The sequence below is a fragment of the Pipistrellus hanaki genome (genome assembly GCF_964339955.1).
Source record: "Pipistrellus hanaki genome assembly, chromosome: 17".
Taxonomy (NCBI): Eukaryota; Metazoa; Chordata; class Mammalia; order Chiroptera; family Vespertilionidae; genus Pipistrellus; species Pipistrellus hanaki.
In genome coordinates this window covers 38,387,622-38,408,027 of record NC_140519.1, presented here as the reverse complement: position 1 = coordinate 38,408,027, position 20,406 = coordinate 38,387,622, and the positions used below count along the sequence as shown (strand labels likewise).

The 20,406-nt window shown below is 36.5% G+C and overlaps 1 protein-coding gene across 5 annotated transcripts in view; it reads right to left on the bottom strand.

Annotated features, from left to right (window-relative positions):
- The window catches only part of VPS13B (vacuolar protein sorting 13 homolog B), a 522,947-nt gene that overhangs the window by 158,243 nt on the left and 344,298 nt on the right, over positions 1-20,406 (bottom strand). For all 5 annotated transcript variants that reach the window (XM_084864486.1, XM_084864483.1, XM_084864485.1 and 2 more), the window contains 2 exons: positions 19,015-19,702; positions 1,800-1,937 (listed from right to left, as the gene is read on the bottom strand). In XM_084864486.1, coding sequence (XP_084720612.1) covers positions 1,800-1,937; positions 19,015-19,702 — 826 coding nt within the window. The remainder of the gene's footprint in view (positions 1-1,799; positions 1,938-19,014; positions 19,703-20,406) is intronic.

Sequence of the window (20,406 nt, the reverse complement as noted above, 5' to 3'; positions counted from 1 at the left end):
GATTTGCAGATCCCATTCAAATCAATAAAATGTAAATTAGAAAAGAACTTTTTTAGCCAGAATGAAAAACTGCCTAAAAACAAAAGAAATCTGATACTAAGAAAGAGAAATAAGAGTTAAATACTAGTTTCCCATTTACTTTTCCATTAACTAACCATATGATCTTACCCTATTTTACCCATTCTAACATGTTCAGTTTTTTACCTGTGATCATTCTAAGAAAGTGCCTTGCAACTGATGTAAGAGCGAGCTGCATCATAGTTTAAACAGTAGATATTTTTAATCTTTTCTTAGAGTGGTAATATAAAATGTTTTACCCTCCTTCAACTGGTGGTGGCTGGGATTCATAGAAATGTGGTACTTGACACTCACTAGTCAAGTATTAAAACTCACACTGCTCCCAGTCCAGCCATCACCTTACCCCAAAGCTTCTCCCACGTTAATGACTCCCTTAACCGTCATCATCGAATTCTAGCTTTCCTCTGAGTCTTCAGAACCATGTCTAGCTATTTATAATAATGAGAAATAGTTCTACTATTTCATATGTCCACTCTTTATGTACCATCAATAGAAAAACTGGGGTGGGCTGCAGTGAGAGACCAGTGGTGGTGGTTTCAGGCTCCCTTTACCACAGACACAATGACAGGCCACCTTCTCCATCCTCATTGCTGGATGCTAAGTGCCTTGGCTGCCGAGCACACAAACTTAACCAGGTCCACACAGCGATACTTTCACTCATCAAAATGCATACCTTTCAGAGTTTTGCTAGGGATCTTAAGACAATGTAAAAGCATTGTTTTAGATTCTTAATGAATAAACGAATCTTCTTTTGAGGACTAATATGTTCTGAAGCACTGTGAGTTCAAATTATCAAGAGGAAACCTGAAATGTAGTACTTTCTGGTTAATAAATCGCTAAAATTTCACTGGGATGAGGAAAGAATGATAAAAAGAAGAGGAGGCGGAGCATGAGGAGAAGGAAGAAGAAACAGAGCAGGAAAAAGAAAGAGGAGGAGGAGAATATGGGGAAGAGAGAAGAAATTTAGTTATGCTAAAATTAGTCTAGTACAGAAGTGATCTAGGTCTTTGGAGGCATGAAAACAGGGTTTTAAATGGATTGTCTGCCACTATGACCTTGGGCAATTTACATCACTTTTCCTTACTGTAAAATAGGGATAATTATTGTGCCCACTCCTTGGTTATATGAGCGTATAAAACACTTAGTGCCTGGATTAATAAGCATCCAATATACTTTTATATCTGTGTCTCTTTAAAACTGAGTATTAATATATTTCAAGTACTTTGCTAAGTTTTTGAAATAAATGAATTTAAGTATATAACCAAATCTATCTGTGTATACTATGTATTACTTATTTATGTATATTATGTATGTTATCCACCCATCCATCAACTCACCCACATATCTACCCATCCACCCATCTACCTACCTATTCATCTATTTTATTCAGACCAGGGGATCAAATACTTATGGTCACACAGTTAATTAGTAGAAAAGATAGAAATAAAATCTTGGGTCACTGGCCTCCAGTCAATACTCTTTTAACTGTTAACTACATTTTGTAAGACTAAAGGTAAGATTTAATGCATATTAATATTTGCTATTTGACCTCTATAATGGGCAGCCTGAGAACAGTTCACTTCTGGAAAACAATGAAGTGTTCATTTCGGGCACCGAATATTAAGATGACTAACAAATCCTATGTATATGTTCATATACTCTCATGAAAAAAGAAAAAAGAAAAAAAAAAGAGTACATGCGTTTGGGTAAGACTTTCTTACCTGGTCCATTAAGAAAGTCTTTAATTTGTAGCATTACAAGGGAAGGTGGAATGCCACTTTTGCTGTCTATTTCTCCAGGCACCGTCTGCAGCCAAACTGTGCAGTAATCAAGGGCTTCAGGCAGAGTCTTCCCAGGATCTGAAGTGACAAAATTGAACAAAAAATGTCAATTACATCACAAATGTCTCATTTTGGTGCCAGACTCAGCTGATAGAGAAAAGGGAAAAAAACCTACAAACTGGTTAATTATTTATGTAACCTTCATGGATTCATTTGTATACATAGAGAATACTCATTTGTAATACATGGGAAAAAAGCAGCTATCTTTGCACAAGGTGAAATGATAAAACCATGCTTTCCAGAACCAGGCCAAAGGAAAAGACATCCTAACTAATACCGTCTTTGAGCGAAGGTAAAGTTTCTGTACGCTGAGCTGCTGACCATTAACAGTCGAATAGTTGTATTTCTTTTTTTTTTTGGTTTAAACGGGATCTTGGAAACAAATTAAAGAAAAAGTGCAACCTTTTCAGCTTAAAAAAGCATATACATGTTCAAAGCAGCAGTGGATTAGTACTACTTAAGGGTTATTTGATCTGTTTCAGAGTGTTACTGACATTACAATCACTTTTTACTACTAGGCTTTTGAAGTTAACTTCAGTAGCTTTCTCATAACCTCCTTTAATGATAAAAATTGGTCTATCTTTTAATAGTCCTAATTATAACTAAAATTGGACTTTTTCTGATTTAACTTTTTCTATTAAGTACTGTGTATTTTTTAAAAACTTTTTTCTCGTTAATAGAAAAATTAATTGCATATAGTTTTTAAGAGCCTTTTTTTTTAAGCAAACGGATGGCAAACGGAATTTTCTTTTTAATGTTTAGCAAGCCAGTTTTTATTGAAATAGCTCTTTAAATAAAAACAACTGCTGTGTCTTGGCATACAATGTAGTAGGCTTTTTAAAAACTTCTAAATATTCACAGTTTTTCTTTAGTTTCAAGATTGTTTTACTCTCTGTGTTTTAATGGCCTCTGAATGTCAATTTTATAGGGATGTTCTTGCCATAGAGTCCATCTATTCCATTTTCAGTTGATTTGAAATGTGTTATTAAAGTGTTATTTATTTTAGGTTTTATTGATTGGATGGCTTTCAAGAATAGCATTTACATACAGTGTATTATATTCAACATATGGCTATACAGTATTACTGTCATATGTGAACTGGGCATATAAATTCTGCCTTGGAATTTGTATTTCCTGACCTTATCATGTGATCCTTATGAAATTTGGCATATGAACCTTTATGTGATTTCAAAGAAAATACTGAAAGCAATTGATCGTGACGTTAGATCTATGTGGTAAAGATCAAACACTAAACTAGTGCATTCTTCTCTTTTTATATGATCAGTGAATTTAAAGCAGTGAGAATATGCATAGTAGATCCATTACACAGTAACACTATACTATTCTCTCCTTTAAATATAATGGTCAAGTCTGGGGAAAGGTTGTCAAATGTCTGTGTTGGAGGATCTATAATGAGTTTGAAGGAGCTAAGGACCTGCCAGGATCTGAGTGTCTATTTCTACGGCCTCACGCATGGAGCCATCAAGAAGCTGTTATTATAAAGTGAGGTGTGCTGTGTCAGACCTATACAAGAGATAATTCTTTATTTTGAAGAAAACACAATCGAGAGAGAGAACAGTATTCTAACAGAGAAAACAGAAATCAGATGTAAGTATGTAACTAGCTAAATAATGAACAGAGATGAATTCAATTGATGCAGAAATAGTATGTGTAAGAAACTGGCAAGTAAAACACATACTGATAATAAAAGAAGCTATAGGAATCAGATATCCAAATTTGTTGGAGAATATTGAGATATCATTAATACAGAGGATTCATATAAACAACTGATATTAATAGAAAAATGGGTAGAGGATAGATAAGCAATTATTAAATGAAGAAAATTAACAAACAAAACAATAAACATTAAAAAATATAAACATTAAGAGAAATTCAATCTTAGCGATAATCAAAGAAAATATGTTTTAATAAGTAGAATTCTTCACCTATCAGATAGACCAAGACTAAAAAAATGGATAATGTCTGTGTAATACACATATATGTGCAATAGAAAACAGAAAGCAACAAACAACCAAAAAACCTTATGGACACAGACAACAGTATAGCGGTTACTAGAGAGGAAGGGGGTAGAATCTTTAGGATGATCCTAAGCACATGTATGAACCTAGAATTTATTCAGAGCTGAAAAAAATAGGACAACACAGCATTTATAAAAGTTAAAATAAAGGGGAGAGGAAAAAAAAAAAAACACTTCAAAGGTTATGTGATGTCCTGACTTCATCAAGATACAGACTGGGGGAACAGCAAATTATGAGAATGTGAATGAACGTTTTACAAGTAGGAGAGGCGGGCCTCATGCAGACTGCTTCTCTTTTCGTAGAAGTTGGAGGACCTGCATCTGGCACCCAGCCTAGGAATCTGCATTAGGGCAATTACAGGATGATAGGACTTAGACAGAAAATAAACAAACTGGCAAAGGAATAGGAATAAAGAGAATGGAAAAGTCTAGGAAATGTATACAAGGAAGCCAAAATTTCAATGACTATTACCCAACAAAATTCTACCGGCTTAATGATATTGTTGGTTTAATTACTATACAACCAGTTTAGAAGTACAGCTGTCCTTACGGGGCTGATAGAAAAGAAAAGCTGAAGTTAGGAACATCCAGAAAAGTACAGGTTGCATGGCTGATGAATACTGACTGTGTGACAAAGCTAGTGGCCACTCTCCAATTTTTGGTTAAAATCTCTATTCTGAATATTCCTGTAGTCACTGTGGTTATAGGAAGCAGCAGTAGTAAGAGATAGATATGTCAAAATCCCAGCCACTGTTTAGTCCCTTATACTCTAATGGCTAGATAATGAGGGAATGACTACTAGACTTCCGTTACTGTCTTCAATTTAACTTCTGAATTCCATTATCAGGCCTAGAAAATAGGATTCGTATTACACATCCCTCAGGGTCAATATAGCTGGAAAAGCACCAGATAAACTAAGATTAAAGGAGCCTGTGAATAGAATATAAATGGAGTGACAAATAGGGAGACTGTTTCACTGGAAGCTCCTTTGGACTTTGCTAGCTTTCTTTGCAAACACGTATTTATTTGAATACAGGAAGCTCTTAAAATTAATAAGCTTCTCCCAATGTTGATGAGCACATTTATCTCTAAGCCTAAAAAGTAGGAGAAAAATCACATCTTATTGGGAGAAACAGACTGTGGGAAATGGGTCAGAAAAATGACAAATTGCTCATAGCCATAAATCTTGTTCAAAGTCAGCTAGAATTCACTTCAATAACTTATAATATTTGTTTTTCTTCTGGATTGATCTGGCCTCCAAAAAAAAAAAAAAAAAAAAAAGATACTTCATCATATTCTGCCACAAGAAACAACCAAAGGTAAGATTCAGAAAGACTCAAGTCCATTTCCAGATGGATCAGGTATTGTTGGCTTTCACAGATACTCGATTCAGGCTGTATTCTTCATGCCTGTAGATTACTTTGCTCTTCTTCCCAAAACCTTCATCTTACTTGACTGCTTAGAAGGTCTTCCTCTGAATCTGATTCTTTAGAGCTGCTCATTTTTATTATTACTTTTAACTCCCAGCAAATATTCAGAGTTAAGTATGTCTTTGCTTAACATCTGAATTAGTAAGATATAATGTACTCATTGTGCCCAACTCAAAACAAAACTTTGAAAATGAACTAGTTTATTTTCTTTGTAATCTTCTACTTAACATAAAATTTTATTTTCCACACTGAAACAGAATAGTTGAATGCTGCAGATTTTGTAGGCTTTATTATGAACTCTGCTTTGTTCTACTACTAGTATGTGGCAGGATAACCCTTTTTTCATAACTAAATTGAAAGTTTACTAAGGTTCCAATAAGAAGACATTTCCCCACAGATTTCAGTGGTAATTTTCTCATTTTAAGTTTGATATAACACTGAATATATAATGAAGTCAATTACTTTTACACCAGATACTTCTCAGTGTTACCTACCATGCAGACAAAAAGTTTTAAATTCTTTGTGAATAAAGAACTTTGAACTTTAAAAAGCCTAGTTCATAACAATCTGTTTATTTGAAAACTATATATATATATATGCCTAATATGCACATTGTCCTCATGGGAGTTCGACTGGGAGGCCGATCGCTCGCTATGACATGTGCTGACCACCAGGGGGCGGCTTGAAATGAAGGAAGGCCCTGGCCAGCAGCTAGGGAGGGAGGCCCTGGCCAGTCCTGATTGCTGGCCAGGCCTACGGACCCTACCTGTGCACAGATTTCATGCACTGGACCTCTAGTATCATTATAAAGTGGACTAGAGTGAGCTCTACAGCAACATAATTTTCTTCCTCATTTGCCCCTCTCTCACAGTAACTTGATTAAGCACAGGTTTTATAAGGATTTGATACTCTGTGCCTCTGTCTGCTTTCTCTTGGCCACTTTTATGTTCACGGACACCTCTCTAAGAGTGGATTGGTTAAGAAAGGCCAGAAAGAGAGGTTAGCCCAATAATTATTTTCTCTGATAGTTTCAGGCAGTTTCTATTGTGGAAAATGCAAGAAACTATAGTCACAATAACGGTTTTTGATCCTTGGATTTAATTTTCACATGATACTCTTCTTGTCTTTTACATTTCTGTGGAAAATGGGTGCTAACTTAAGTGCCAAGAAAACAGAATTTTCCTATGGTGGAGAGTTCTTGCAACCCTGGTATTACTGGAAAAAATCTTATTAATTGAAATTTGGGGATGAGTCCGAAAAACAAACTTCTCATTAACTGGGTTGTGGTGTGTCTCATTTTAACTATGTTTTCTTCACCAAGTGAATGGTTTGTCATCTTATTCATGGTATGCGCTTCTTTCTGTATTAAACAGATCTTGTTGCTGCTTGCAATCCTGGGTAACAAAATCATGCTCAATATTAACAACTTTTAGAATTACATCATGCTTTAATTTCCAGTCCTACGGATGCTAACGTTAGCATTTCTAATGTGATATGAAATTAAAACTGTTCCCTAAACTACTATGGTAGATTTACATTTCAGTAGTTTTTTGATTTAACATCTTATACCATTGAGTTTTCTTTCTGTTAGTAAAATATAAAAATATCGCAAATTCACCAGAAGCATAAAATTAATGCTTATATGATGTAGCACTGCAAACAGCCTCAAGATTTACTTGTCTCCACTTTATTGGTTCTAGAAAGTCCAAAGGGATCTAGTGTTTGTTAGAGTGTATGTGTGCTTTTAATGACAGACTAAATTCTTTATAAATTTTGGATATTAACCCCTATCAGATGTATCATTGGAAAATATGTTCTCCCATTCAGTGGTTTGTCTTCCCATTTTGTTGATGTTTTCCTTTGCTGTACAAAAACTTTTTAGTTTATTTATTTTTAATTTTGTTTCCCTTGCCCAAAGAGATATATCAGGTAAAATATTGCTATGAGAAATGTCTGAGATTTTATTGCTTATGCTTTCTTCCAGAATTATTATAGCTCAATGCTCAAAACAAAACAATCCAATTAAAAAATGGACAAAGAACGTGAATAGATACTTCTCCAAAGAGGACATACAAATGGACAAAGAACGTGAATAGATACTACCAAATGGCCAATAGACAGGAAAAGATGCTCAGAGTCACTAGTCATCAGAGAGATGCAAATTAAAAACACAATAAGGTATCACCATCACACCTATCAGAATGGCTACCATCAATAAGTCAACAAACTATTGCTGACCAGGATGTGAAGAAAAGGGAACCCTCGTGCACTGTTGGGGATGCAGACTGGTACAGTCACAGTGGAAACCAGTATGCAGTGAGCTCAAAAAATTAAAAATAGAACTGCCTTATGATCCAGAGATTCCACTTCTAGGAATACATGTGAAGAAATCTGAAACACTTAATTGAAAGAATATAAACACCTGCATTTTTATTGCAGCGTTATTTACAATTGCTGAGATTTGGAAGCAGCCCAAGTAAATGGTGCATTTACAAAAGGAATACTACTCAGCCATAAAATAGAAGGAAAGCTTATCTTTTGTGACAACATGGATGGACCTGAAGATTATGCTAAGTGAAATAAGCCAGTCAGAGAAAGACAAGTATCATATGATTTTACTTGTATGTGTAATTTAATGAACAGAAACCAACAAATAAAATAGTAACAGACTCATAGATACAGATAACAAACTGATAGCTGTCAGAGGGGAGGAGGGGGCTGTGTGAAGAGGTGAAGAGGTAAAGGGTTTTAGCAACCCCCCCAAACAAACAAACAAACAAACAAACAATAAAAGCCCTCATAGACAGACAAGAGTATTGTGATTACAAGAGGGAAATGGGGTGGGAGGAGGTAGGAGAAGGTAAAGGGAGGATAAATGATGATGGAAAGAGACATGACTAGAAGTGATGAACACACAGTATAATATACAGATGATGTATTGTATCTCTTAAACCTATATAATTTTACTAACCAATGTCATCCCAGTAAATTTAACTAAAAATAAAAAGGGACAGACTATATATTTTATTCATTTTTATGCAAAGTCTTCAATGGCCTGTAATTATGGGTTACAAACATCCTGAAGTCTGCCACAGCTCGTGAGCCCAGGCCGGTCCCAGGCTGCCCTAGCACCAAAGTGGCATCCATGGCTGCTTAGGGAGCCAGCGTCTCTGTGGCCTGTTATGAAACAGCATTAAGGGACTTCTGATGGACTCTTAAGGGACAACATGGAAGAGGCTTGTGAAATAGCCTGTCACTGACCCAGGACTTACTGAACTCAAGAGTGAGTTCATGGAGCTTCCTCACATTTTGTTCCAGAGGAGAGTTTATGTCAGTTTATAACAGGATAAAATGTAGGGTAATGAGAACAACATGAGCTCTGAAGGCACACAGACCTGGGTGTAAGTCCTCACTCCTTGAAGTGGGGGTGAGTTGAATCTGAACATTGCTGAGTTCCAGTTTCTTTGTTTGCAAAATGGGGATAATAAACTAAATTGCAGGGTTGTTGAGAATATTACATTAGATAATATGTGTAATGTGTCCTATGGGGCATATCACAATAGGAGTCCAATAAACAGTCACTATTTTGTTTCTTAAACTCAAACTCTAAACAAAATAGGAGTGTGTGGTAGGACTTTCAAGTATCTACTCTTCCTAGTTGTTTTGTTTTTGTCTTTTGATTTTGAAAATGTCTTTTCATTACTGATCTAATATAAGAGGGATACAAAAGGTAAAAAATAAAAATCTTTGCTTATTATGAAAATTATACCCAATTTTGATCTGAAATATAGTAAGCATATTTATATTTAATTTTTTAAAGGATAATTGAGATTTAAAATACTAGCCAATATACTTACTTCCCTGTAATACTCCTAGCTATGAGAAATTATAGACTCGACAACTTCCCTTCTCTTTGGTTTTGATTAATTACCGAAACTATAGTCTTACCCTCTTTCCCATCCCTTAGAAATATTTGGCCCACATACAGGAAGCAAATACTCTACAAGGAAGCAAATGGTCTGCAAGCCAAAGTAGATTTCTTTGCATTTTTAAAACTAGAAGTTGGACTCCTTTACAAAAGGATCTGGGTATATCAACCTTTATACAACTAGATCAAAATGACCCTTTAAAATAATTTATAAAAACGCATGGTGAGTGCCTGAGGCCTGCAATTTCCCTCCTTCCTTCTTTATTCCTTTTTTTCCAGGAAGACCAAGCAGAGCCCACAGCTAGAAAGAGCAGGTGGTGAGAAACTACTTGACAAGGAATCAGGGTAGTAGGTGAGATTTCCTACTTCCCTCCTTCTCTCCCACTTCATTGACAAGTTGATGCTATTATATGAAATAGCATTTTAATAAATTCTTCTTAATTTGTCTTCTATGCTGTTCTGAGGTGTTCTTGATATCTTTCCTGTTTAACTGTTTTCATGTTGAATACAAATGTGCATTTCAGATGTTTTGCAGGATAACATCTGATTAAATTCAGTACACGTGAATATAGGGTGCTGCCTAGTAAAGAAATGTAGTCATCTATACCCAAGGAAGACCAACTTAATCCCAACTATAAGCCTATTCTCTTCTCTGAGCAAAGTCAGTTCTGTAATATCAAAGCCAAACCAGTGGCTGTGAGTGATTCCTCCCATTTTCATTCATTTTAAGTAAATATTAGTTAAAATGGTTGTCAAAAAGGCCAGGACACTAATATTTTCCTCATGTCCAAAAAAGAAGGTCTATTAAGCTATCCCTTCTACTACTACTAATTCCAGAAGTCCCAACTTACAGCTGAAGAACATTTCATAGTTCCAAGGCATTGCATAAATATTGTCTCATTTGGAGCTCAGATTAAACTATAAAAAAAAAAGATATTATTATACCCATTTTAGAGATAAGAAAACTAAAACACCAAAAAATTAGTTATTTGCATAAAAAAGCCAAGAGTATTACAGCCAAGACTAAAAGTAAAAATTATTGGTTTTCATCTCAATACCCTTCCCCATACATTAGTTTCCCCCACTGGCTAGGTCACTTATTTTTTCCAGAGAGGAAAAGAGAGGGAGAGAGAGATAGGAAAATCAAAGATGAGAGAGAATCATTGATTGGCTGCCTCTTGCCCACCCACCACTGGGAATGGAGCCTGCCACCGGGGCATGAGCCCTGACCCTGACTGGGAATTGAACCATGACCTCTTAGTTCATTGTTGACACTCAACCACTGAACCACATTGGCTGGGCTGGGTCACTTCTTATTTAACTTTCTCAGCACAATTCTCGTTGAGTGCCTCTCATTTAATAGACCTACTTACTTGCTATTCCTGTCAAAGTAATAATTTCATTTCACATTATAGGTCAGCAAGAAATGTTCCCAGCAGCTAAATTTTCAGATAAATGTTCAAGTTATGATCATTATGACATTAAAGTCACAGGTTAATGCTAAGCCTTTCCAGGGACATTAGCAAAACCTTTAATTCTAAAGAGACATGTAACTCAATCCTTCTCTTAAAGTCACAATAACGAAATGAAATCAAGATATGATTTATGAGGTGTAAGAAGCCAGTTTATGATTTTCCAACTGTTGGTTTACTCAAATGTCTTTGGCACATTTTCTGCAGACCTAATTCACAAAAGAGTAAAGAAGTCAATTACTGTAACTTCAATTTAAAAAATTACACAATAGCAATGATTGCACTGAAGTGATATGAATTATTTTTGCTATTAGAACCACTATTTTAAAATTGGATTGAAGATATTAACAATGATGCTAAAAGCAACAATAGTAATAAGAACATTCATTGAGCCCTCGGCTACACACTTAAGCCACAAGCTCTATATACATTATTTAATCTTCTCAGCAGCCTTAGGAGGTTGCTGTCTGTATTATCCCCATATTAGAGATCAGGAACTGAGGTTTAGAGAAGTTAAGTAACTTGGCCACGGTTACACAGCTATAAGAAGCAGAGAGGGGATTAGAACCCAGGAATGAATGACTCCAAAGTGAGATCTAAAAAAACAACCCCCCGCCCCCCCCAAAAAAAAACAATCCAGTGAGCTCAGTTCTATTCCATGTTTGCCTCTTAACTGGACCTGAAATCTTAGTTGAAACATTTAGAAAACTCATATTTCTCAGTATGATAAATTCTAATCAACTTTAATTTCTGTAGTTTAATCTTACTGAAGCTTGAAAAGTTATAATAAGGTAGAGAAGTTGCAAGAGGGCAGAAGCATTGTTTTCAAATCAGTTTGTTAGTTCCTAGAACACATTAATGGGTAATAAGATACTGGGCTGACTGACTGGCTGTGTACTAAGGAAGCAGGGGGGTTAGTTAAATTCCACCAGGATGGGTCAATTCCTTCACAATTGACCAGATGGCACAGTCATTTCTTCAAAAACAAACAAAAGGCTCTAAACAAACAAGAAGAAAAATGACTTTTTGAGGCTGCCTTGGGCCGCATAGTCAAGATATGAGGCAATTTCCAATCTGGACTCTATTACCTTAAACAAAACAAATACCAATTTTTAAATATTTATAAACACAACTAATACGATTATGTTAAAAACAACTACATACATCTTTATTTAAATGAGAATTGCCAATAACCCAGCTGCTGCGCATGGGAGCGCTGGCAGGCGCCGCTTCGGGCAGAGGTTGCTCCAGGTGAGGAGCGCAGGGAAAAGCCTCCTGGCACATGATGCCAATGTTTTAAAAAGAAAGCTGTTAACTCAGAGTTGTATTATCTATCTGAACTAAGTAGAAAACCACCTATAGGTTATTAATAATAATAGCTGCAAAAGAAATTCAAGTTGGTAACTTAGCCTTTAATCTGTCATTTTTTTAAATTATGGAGAGTAAAACAAAGCTACACACACACACACACACACACACACACACAGGTATCACTGGCATAATTTAAAATAACTAAATTGTGCAGATTGGGGATTATGCTTTATCACTGAAAATTATAAGCAACCCATCATTCTTATTTCACTTCAGGTTTCTAAAATAGATATAGCTATAGGTATAAACATAGACTCTATTATCTATTCTGGGTAGCTACTCATAGTAAATTTAGGGTTTTTTTTAATATATGTGTATAAATTGTATATAACACACACATATATGTATATATGTCAGTCACATGTGCTGAGAAGGCAACATGACAGGAGGGACAATGAATTTCACAGAATTTCCTCTTCTAACTCGATTTTATAATACATGAGAGAATATCCCTACGGAACACACAGAGCAAACACTACTACCACCCTCGGAGTATTTGGGCACTTTCTTTGTGTAGTGGTGACATGGGCAGAATCAAGTTAATGCTGACAACTCCCTGAAAGCAGTAATTATTCATTACAATACATTTAACTGATCTGTGCTTATAGATGTAAAGATATTAAAGTATCACTTTGGGGGGAAATCCTGTATTAAGTTTCTCAGAAAGCCATGTGTTGGCTAATGGACTAGGAAATATTTTTATTATTTTAAATTGCAGGATTTCTGGTGCCAGCCAAAACTGGAATAAGTTCACTGCAACCTAACTCTCATGCTTCTTACAAGTAAAACTTTGAAAAAAATACAAAAACAAACACCTGAGGACTCAGAAAAGTAAACAAGAACAATGCGGATTTGGGAAGGGCCTCAAAATGACCCATATAGTGGTGAGTTTCCCATTTTCTTTTTTTTGTTTGTTTTGTTTTGTTAATCCTCATCCAGTAATATTTTTTTATTGATATTTTAGAGAGAGTGGGAGAGAGAGAAGAGGAGGAGGAGCATGAGGAGGGAGGGAGGAGGAGAGAAAAAGAGAGAGAGAGAGAGAGAGAGAGAGAGAGAGAGAGAGAGAGAGAGAAACATTGATGTGAGAGAGAAACATGGATTGGTTGCCTCCTGCCTGCACCTCAACTAGGGTTGGGGATCAAGCTTGCTACATGCCCTGGACCAGGAATCAAACACTAGACCCTTCAGTGTGCCACTGAACCACCACCAGTGCCCATTTTCTTTTGTTCTGTTTTTCATCTTCTCTCTTATTACTTTGACTTGAGAGTGAGTCCTAAATTGTGGTGCACAGTGATGGCAAGAACAGCCAAAAATCCAACAGAATCCCTGATGGGAAATAATGCCCGTAGGGTTTGAGAATATAGGGGACACCAGCTACTTTTCTTTCATTGTTCTCTCCTAATTTTGCCCCAAGGTGGCTATGTGAGTGTAACAGGGAGGGCAGTGGCTATCATGTGGTGGCAGTGACAAGCGTTTAAGACTTTACCAGGTGTTATAACTATGTTTCATGAGGTAAAGGTAAACACACTTGGAAATGAATGGAAATATAGTTTTTAGAAAAGAAACAAACTACAAAAAAGAAACAAAAAAACATTTTAGAACTGAGAAATTTAACAGAAATTATCCAATGTAAAGAGCAGAGATAAAAAAAAAAAAAAAAAAGAGTCTCAGTGATCAGTGGGATAATATAAAATAGTTTTAACACTAGAGTCCCCAAAGTGGAGAAATAATGGTGCAGAAAAATATTTAAAGAAATAATAGCCAAAAGGTTCCTAAATTGAATTTGAAAACATACATTTACAGAGTCCAGCTCAGAGAACTTCAAAAAGGATAAATTAAAAAAAAATCAAACCCAGTTACATCATAATCTAGCTGCACAAAACCTAAAATAAAGGGAAAAAAATCTTGAAAGCAGATAGAGAAAATAACACATTACATACATGGAAATAATAACAGGAATTAACATGGATTTCTCTTCAGAAACCACAGAGGCTAAAAGACAGTGGAACATACAGTATTTTTGAAGTGCTGGAAGTCATGACAATCCAGAATTCCATTTCCAAAAATACCTTTCAGGAATATTAGAAAGAAAATAACTCTTAGATCATAAAAAACTAAAATAATTCCTTGCCAGAAGGCTTGCTTTAACAGAAATGCTAAAGGAAGTTCGTAGTGCTGAAGGAAAATATAACAGAGAAAAACTTGGAATGTGAGGAATGAAGGAAGAGCTCTGCACAGGGAAAAAATAAAATAGGCTAATTTTTGCCCAGTCTGGGAGGGTCTGTTGGTTGCAGCTTTGTGGGTTCAATTCCTGACCAGGGCACATGACTAGATTTCAGGTTCCATCCCTGGTTGGGGCAGGTGTGGGAGGCAACTGATAGATGTTTTTGTCTTACATCCCTGTTTTTCTGTTGCTCTTCTCCTTTCTCTCTATCTCTCAAATCAATAAAAACATATATTCAGGTAAGGAATATATATATATATATATATATATATATATATATATATATATATATATATATATATATATATATAAAAGTTTTCCCCATTTTGGTTCTTTAAAATATGTAACATTATTGAAACAAAGATAAAAATTTATCTGGTAGAATTTTCAATATATGCAGACATAGTATACGTGATAATTAAAACATAAGTGGCAAAGGATAGGAAATCTATATGATTGTAAGGCTTCTACATTTTCCTTGAAGTGATAAAATGTAACCACTAAATAGAATAAAAGATTAGGCATGTTTTTTTTTTTTTTAATTGATTTTTTACAGAGAGGAAGGGAGAGAGAGAGAGAGAGAGCTAGAAACGTCGATGAGAGAGAAATATTGACCAGCTGCCTCTTGCACACCCCCTACCGGAGATGTGCCCGCAACCAATGTACATGCTCTTGACCGGAATCGAACCTGAGACCCTTCAGTCCGCAGACCGATGCTCTACCACTGAGCCAAACCGGCTTCGGCAAGATTAGGCATGTTAATTGTAAACTCCAGTGCAACCAATAAAACATATTACAAAGAAATAAAGCCAAAAAACAGATAAATTAAATAGAATGCTAAAAATTATTCTGAATTGCAGCCAGAGATCAAACTACAAATAATTTAGAAAAAATAATTTGAAGAGCAGACCTATTTCATTCCTCTGAATCCAAGCAGCTTTTCTTACTCCATCATTAGCATACAAATGATACTAAGCTTTTCCAAATTGCTTCTCTGGCACAGCCTCCCATGGTCATGAAGTTCCATATTCTGCTAAACTTTCATCATTAATCATAATTAGTATAATTATTAAGTCATGTCTGACATACTCAGTTGGGGCAATCATTGAGATGCACATACATGTTAAAACTGCTATTGGCTGGCTGCCACGTGAGTTACCTTATGGGAAAGGATTAATTTCAGTATCAAGGGAGAAAGTACAGTAAGTCCTCCCTAAGTGTCATCCATAGATTCTGTGACTTTGAGAAACACAACATACAATGAAACCAATTTTACAAGCTAATTGATAGGAACAAGAGTTAAGTTCCTACAGTATCTCATCAATGTTATAAAAATATGACGTTGAATGAAATGATATTGAGGACCTGATGCATGAACACTGCAGAAAGGCATGCCAGTATGCTATACACTTTCATTTTTGACGTATGATGACTGTTCTTTGACCGTTCTCAGAAAGCTACTGTCATGGTGATTGAGACCCCTTTTGTCTTTCCAATGAAGACACTGCAATGCCTCCTTCACTTTAGAATCCAGAAATGAAACGGGTCCCTTCCACTTCCAGCTCCTCCTCCCCATGACTGTTAACATTATATTCACTCACATTTTTCTCTTTTTTCTTACCCACATGGGCTGTTTCAGGGCTTCAAGAGAATACTGGACATGGAACAGTGCTTTCTGTTCAAGAAGGAAAAGGGCTACATGAAATGTTTCCAGATAACGAAACTGAGTAATTCATTCAAGTAAGCAATTTAAAATAGAAATTCTCCAGATAAGTTATTTTAAAAAATAACTTAATTAGCACTTAATAAAATGTATGTATTTAAAACACTGAATAAATTAATTAGTGTTCCACTGGAATATCAAAAGAAAATATGCATTTTTAAGAGAAGTACAAATAAATTTTAATCTGATAGGGTAGTGGCTTACACATATCCACTATCCGAGGAGAAAGCAGTATATATACTTCATTTTTAGAAAGGTGAGTGTGGGGAGATGACTTCCAAATTACTGACTAATAAAACTTTAAAATTGTAATGGGCCTTGTTAATATCTAGAATAGTCATCACATTTTACTGACAAGGAAACAGAAACCAAAAGAAGAGAACTGCCTGGCTAAGATCACTTGCTAGTTAATGGCAGGGCCAATATTATTACAGGCTTTTTGCTTCCCAGTGTAGTAAACTTTCTACCATAAAGTAACAGGTAAGCAGTAGCAGCAAACATTCATGTTGGGCTCAATGATAAGTACTTTCACGAATTATCTTTTTTTTCAAGTTCACGATCACTTTAGGTGGTAGGCCCACACCTTTGTAAGAGACAGAGTTAGAATCTGTACAGTGCAGCCACATCATGGGCACATTTAACACACACAAGTTCACCAGATAAAACACTTGCATTGTCTGAAATGGGACACTGGAATCTGAGAATTTTGATTGTCACCTTTCTCTCCACTCTAGGGATCCAGACAGGCTTTGTGAACAGACTCAGGAGTCCAGCGAATCTTGGCTTTGAATTTTAGCTGTTTATTGCTAGGTTTGTAATCTTGGACAAGTTACTTGGCTTCTCTAAACTTTAGTTTCCTCCTCTTTCAGATGGGGATATAACATTCCCCTTAGAGTTGTGATAAAGACTAAATGAGATCGTGCATGCAAAGCAGCTGGTACAATGCCTGGCACAGATTGACTACTCAATAATTTTAAAAAAATTTTTAAGTTTCATTTTTTAAGCCATTATATGTTAACTACTTCCTTTCTGATAAGTTTCTCCAAATTGCTAACTGCATTTTTAAGAAACATGATAATTTAAATAGATAACTATCATGTAAGCCTTTACTGAGTCTGGCCCATAACCTTCACTCTAAGCTTCATCTACTGAAATTGGGGTCCATGCCGGCCTACACACAAGGATTTTTAAAAAAACAAAAAGTACTTAGTTATTCTGACCTAGGAACTGATTCAAATATACATCTTTGATGTGAGCCTCGATAACTTTGCTGAATCTAGTATAAATATCTCTCTGTACAGACCTCTGAATCGTCCACCTATGAAGTGACTACAGCTGAAAGAACTTAGGGCGGGGCTTGAAACTGAGTTTCATCCTCCACATCCTGCACCGAGTTTTGGCCAATGCTCAGCAAGTATCCGGTATCAGCATAAGTCCCCAGATCATGTAAAATCAACTGCCTTACTCCGCTCTCATTCCAGTTCCCCTGAAATGCCTACTGTATTGTAGGCCTCAGTACAGGAGAACATGTTTGAGGAAGCGAGGCAGTGGTTGCTGGTACATGTTTAACTGGCCCTCAGAAAAAAGCTGATTGACAGCATTTGCCAATATCTGTGGCATAAATACTCTCCTTATGGCCGACTTAAACTAAGTGGTTTAACAACTCTGTCTTTCGCAGTACCAAGTGTAGCAACTGGCCCTTGCGAGCCAGTGGGAACCAGAGGCAGCACCAGGCAGTCTGGAAGGTAACCCTAGGTCAGTGGTCGGCAAACTGTGGCTTGAGAGCCACATGCGGCTCGAGAGCTGCGATTTGCCGCTCTGTTAACTAATGAGTTTAACGACCACTGACCTAAGTTACTCCAGGCAGCAACTGGCCTGTCACCCTGTCAAAAGCAAGGACTTGCACTGCACTTGTGAGGGCTTTGACTTCTTTGGACTGAATCCTAATCCTCACACCTGCCATCGTGGTTCTTCTAATGCCAAGCATGAACCACCAGATTGGACGAAGTCTCCAAATGCCCACCACAGGCCTCCAGCTTCCAGATGGAACCACCTGACAGCAATTACATGCCTGAATCAGACCTGAGCTTGCTAGGGTCCTCTTCCAATACCGTGTTTTAGGTGACTCAGCCACTTTCTCCAGTCTTTCTGGACAAATAGCTAACTCTACGTTGTCACTTAAGCCCTTGTTACTTAACCGCCAGTATGTCTTCAATCTAAAGCCCTGGTCACTTGCCTAATCTCAACAAACAACAGGTGTCAGAAGTTCACTAAAATTATTATATTAGGATGCTTTCTGGTTATAAGAAAGGTATGGATGGGGCAACAAGAGCCAGCTGCCCAACACCACCAATACATGTGCTTTATATTTGCATACAAAACTTTAAATCATCTGAGCTTACAAATAAACCTTCTCAAACGCACTTATTACTATGCTGATATAGCAAGATGATTAGATCAAAATACCAAAAACAATAAATGCCATTTTCTAAGGCTCTTTTTTTTTTTTTTTTTACCTGGATAGCTGCATTGACATGGAAAGCACACCTACAGGCTATTACTATGAAAAAAAAAATGAAAATGAAAAAACAAAAAACCCTTTGCTACCCAATCACTGGAAATTGTCAAGCATTTTTTAGTCCAAAAAGAGACCTTTTTCATTTAGCTTCCGGGGGAAAAAAATAAAAAAAAATCCAGAGGTATAGTAAGGACATGAGGGTTTACACCTTGATACATTTCAGACACTAACTTAAACATGATTCAGCTTTAGAACATGAGCTTTCCAAATTACACATTCTGTAGAGAAAGAAGTCTTGTCTGGTCTGCCGGCTGATCAACCTTGAAAGTGGGAATAAAACTTAGTATGCAATAGCAGCTATTATCACTCCAGTCAAGTCGAAGGCTCTTACCTGTACATTTGTAATCGGAGGCCACCCCTTTAAGCACAGCATCAAAGATGGTCATTTCGACTCGCTGCTTTCGGTGGTGACAACTCAGAAGCAAAGACGGCTGGGAGACGACAATGTGTAAAAAGGGTTCTAGCTGCAAGTTACCGGCCCCTCTTCGTCCCGGCTGCCGAACGATGGTCACACCGAGTGCCTGTCTCGCAGATGACCGCGTCGTTGCATGAAGACTTTCCAGAGAGATGGCCCCCATTTTCTTCCCCGAGGGAAAGGACATGTTGCTGCCTAAGAGATCTTCTGCTGTGACTGTGGAAATGCATGCCTCGCTGGATTTAGCAACATCTGAATCGCCTTCTGGGAGATTTAATGAGCTCTTGCCTGCTTTTTCGTTATCCTTCTGTTCTTGAGATTTCGATTTGGGTAAGGCCATACAGGAATACGTCATTAGTGAGATCCTACTTGCAGTAATAAATATGTCAAAGGGAATGAAATTTAGGTTTTTCACAATCGATGACTGGTGAGAGGGACGGGCGATGCGGTGCTGGCTGGTCCCACTGTGTTGCTCGATTTGCACGATTCTGATTTTAACGCTGTCACTGCCAATGCCGCTGTCCTGGGCACCGCTGCACCGAGATGAGGTGTCAGCCACGCTTCCGTCAAATGTATCCATTTTTTTCTGTTCTTGCTTAGAGATCTGCAGGGAAAAACATGAAAACATTTTAAGCTACTTACATCCCAAGTGTTATTACATAAAGGATGTTATATAAACATGTTTAGAACATGGTAGTCTAGTAGTATAACTTGTAACGGAATAATCATAAAAACAAACGAGGAGCCCATTCAAAAAATTATTCATATTAAAATGCCAAGGCAATATGTGAGGGAAAGCATCAAATTTGCATTTCTGACATTAAAATATACTTTTGAGTGTCTGACTTTCTTTCTTTGGACTAAAAAAAAGTAGTGTGTGTGTGTGTGTGTGTGTGTGTGTGTGTATATATATATATATATATATATATATATATATATATATAAAACATGCCTCTTTAAAGAATTAGTATTCTTTACAGTGATTTTCCAAGTAGTACAATAAACTATTTCCAAGTCATGATTATTGTTGGTTGGAATTCTATGTTAGGTAATAGTAGTTTCCACTGTTTAGCCATGTCATTATAAAACTGGTTTATAGGTTTCTGGATAGTAAGAAAGATAGGGAAAAGTTATGAAAGACAAAGAAAAGTGAACTAAGGTAAACATATGCCATTCAAAATGTTTATTTTGCTCTACAATATGACTTGAAACAGCGGTAAATGTAAAAATAAAATGTAAGCAATTAAAGCCCTGAAAGGTGGATTTTTCTTGGTGCACAAAAGTCTCCTCATCCTCAGAGCCTTCCAT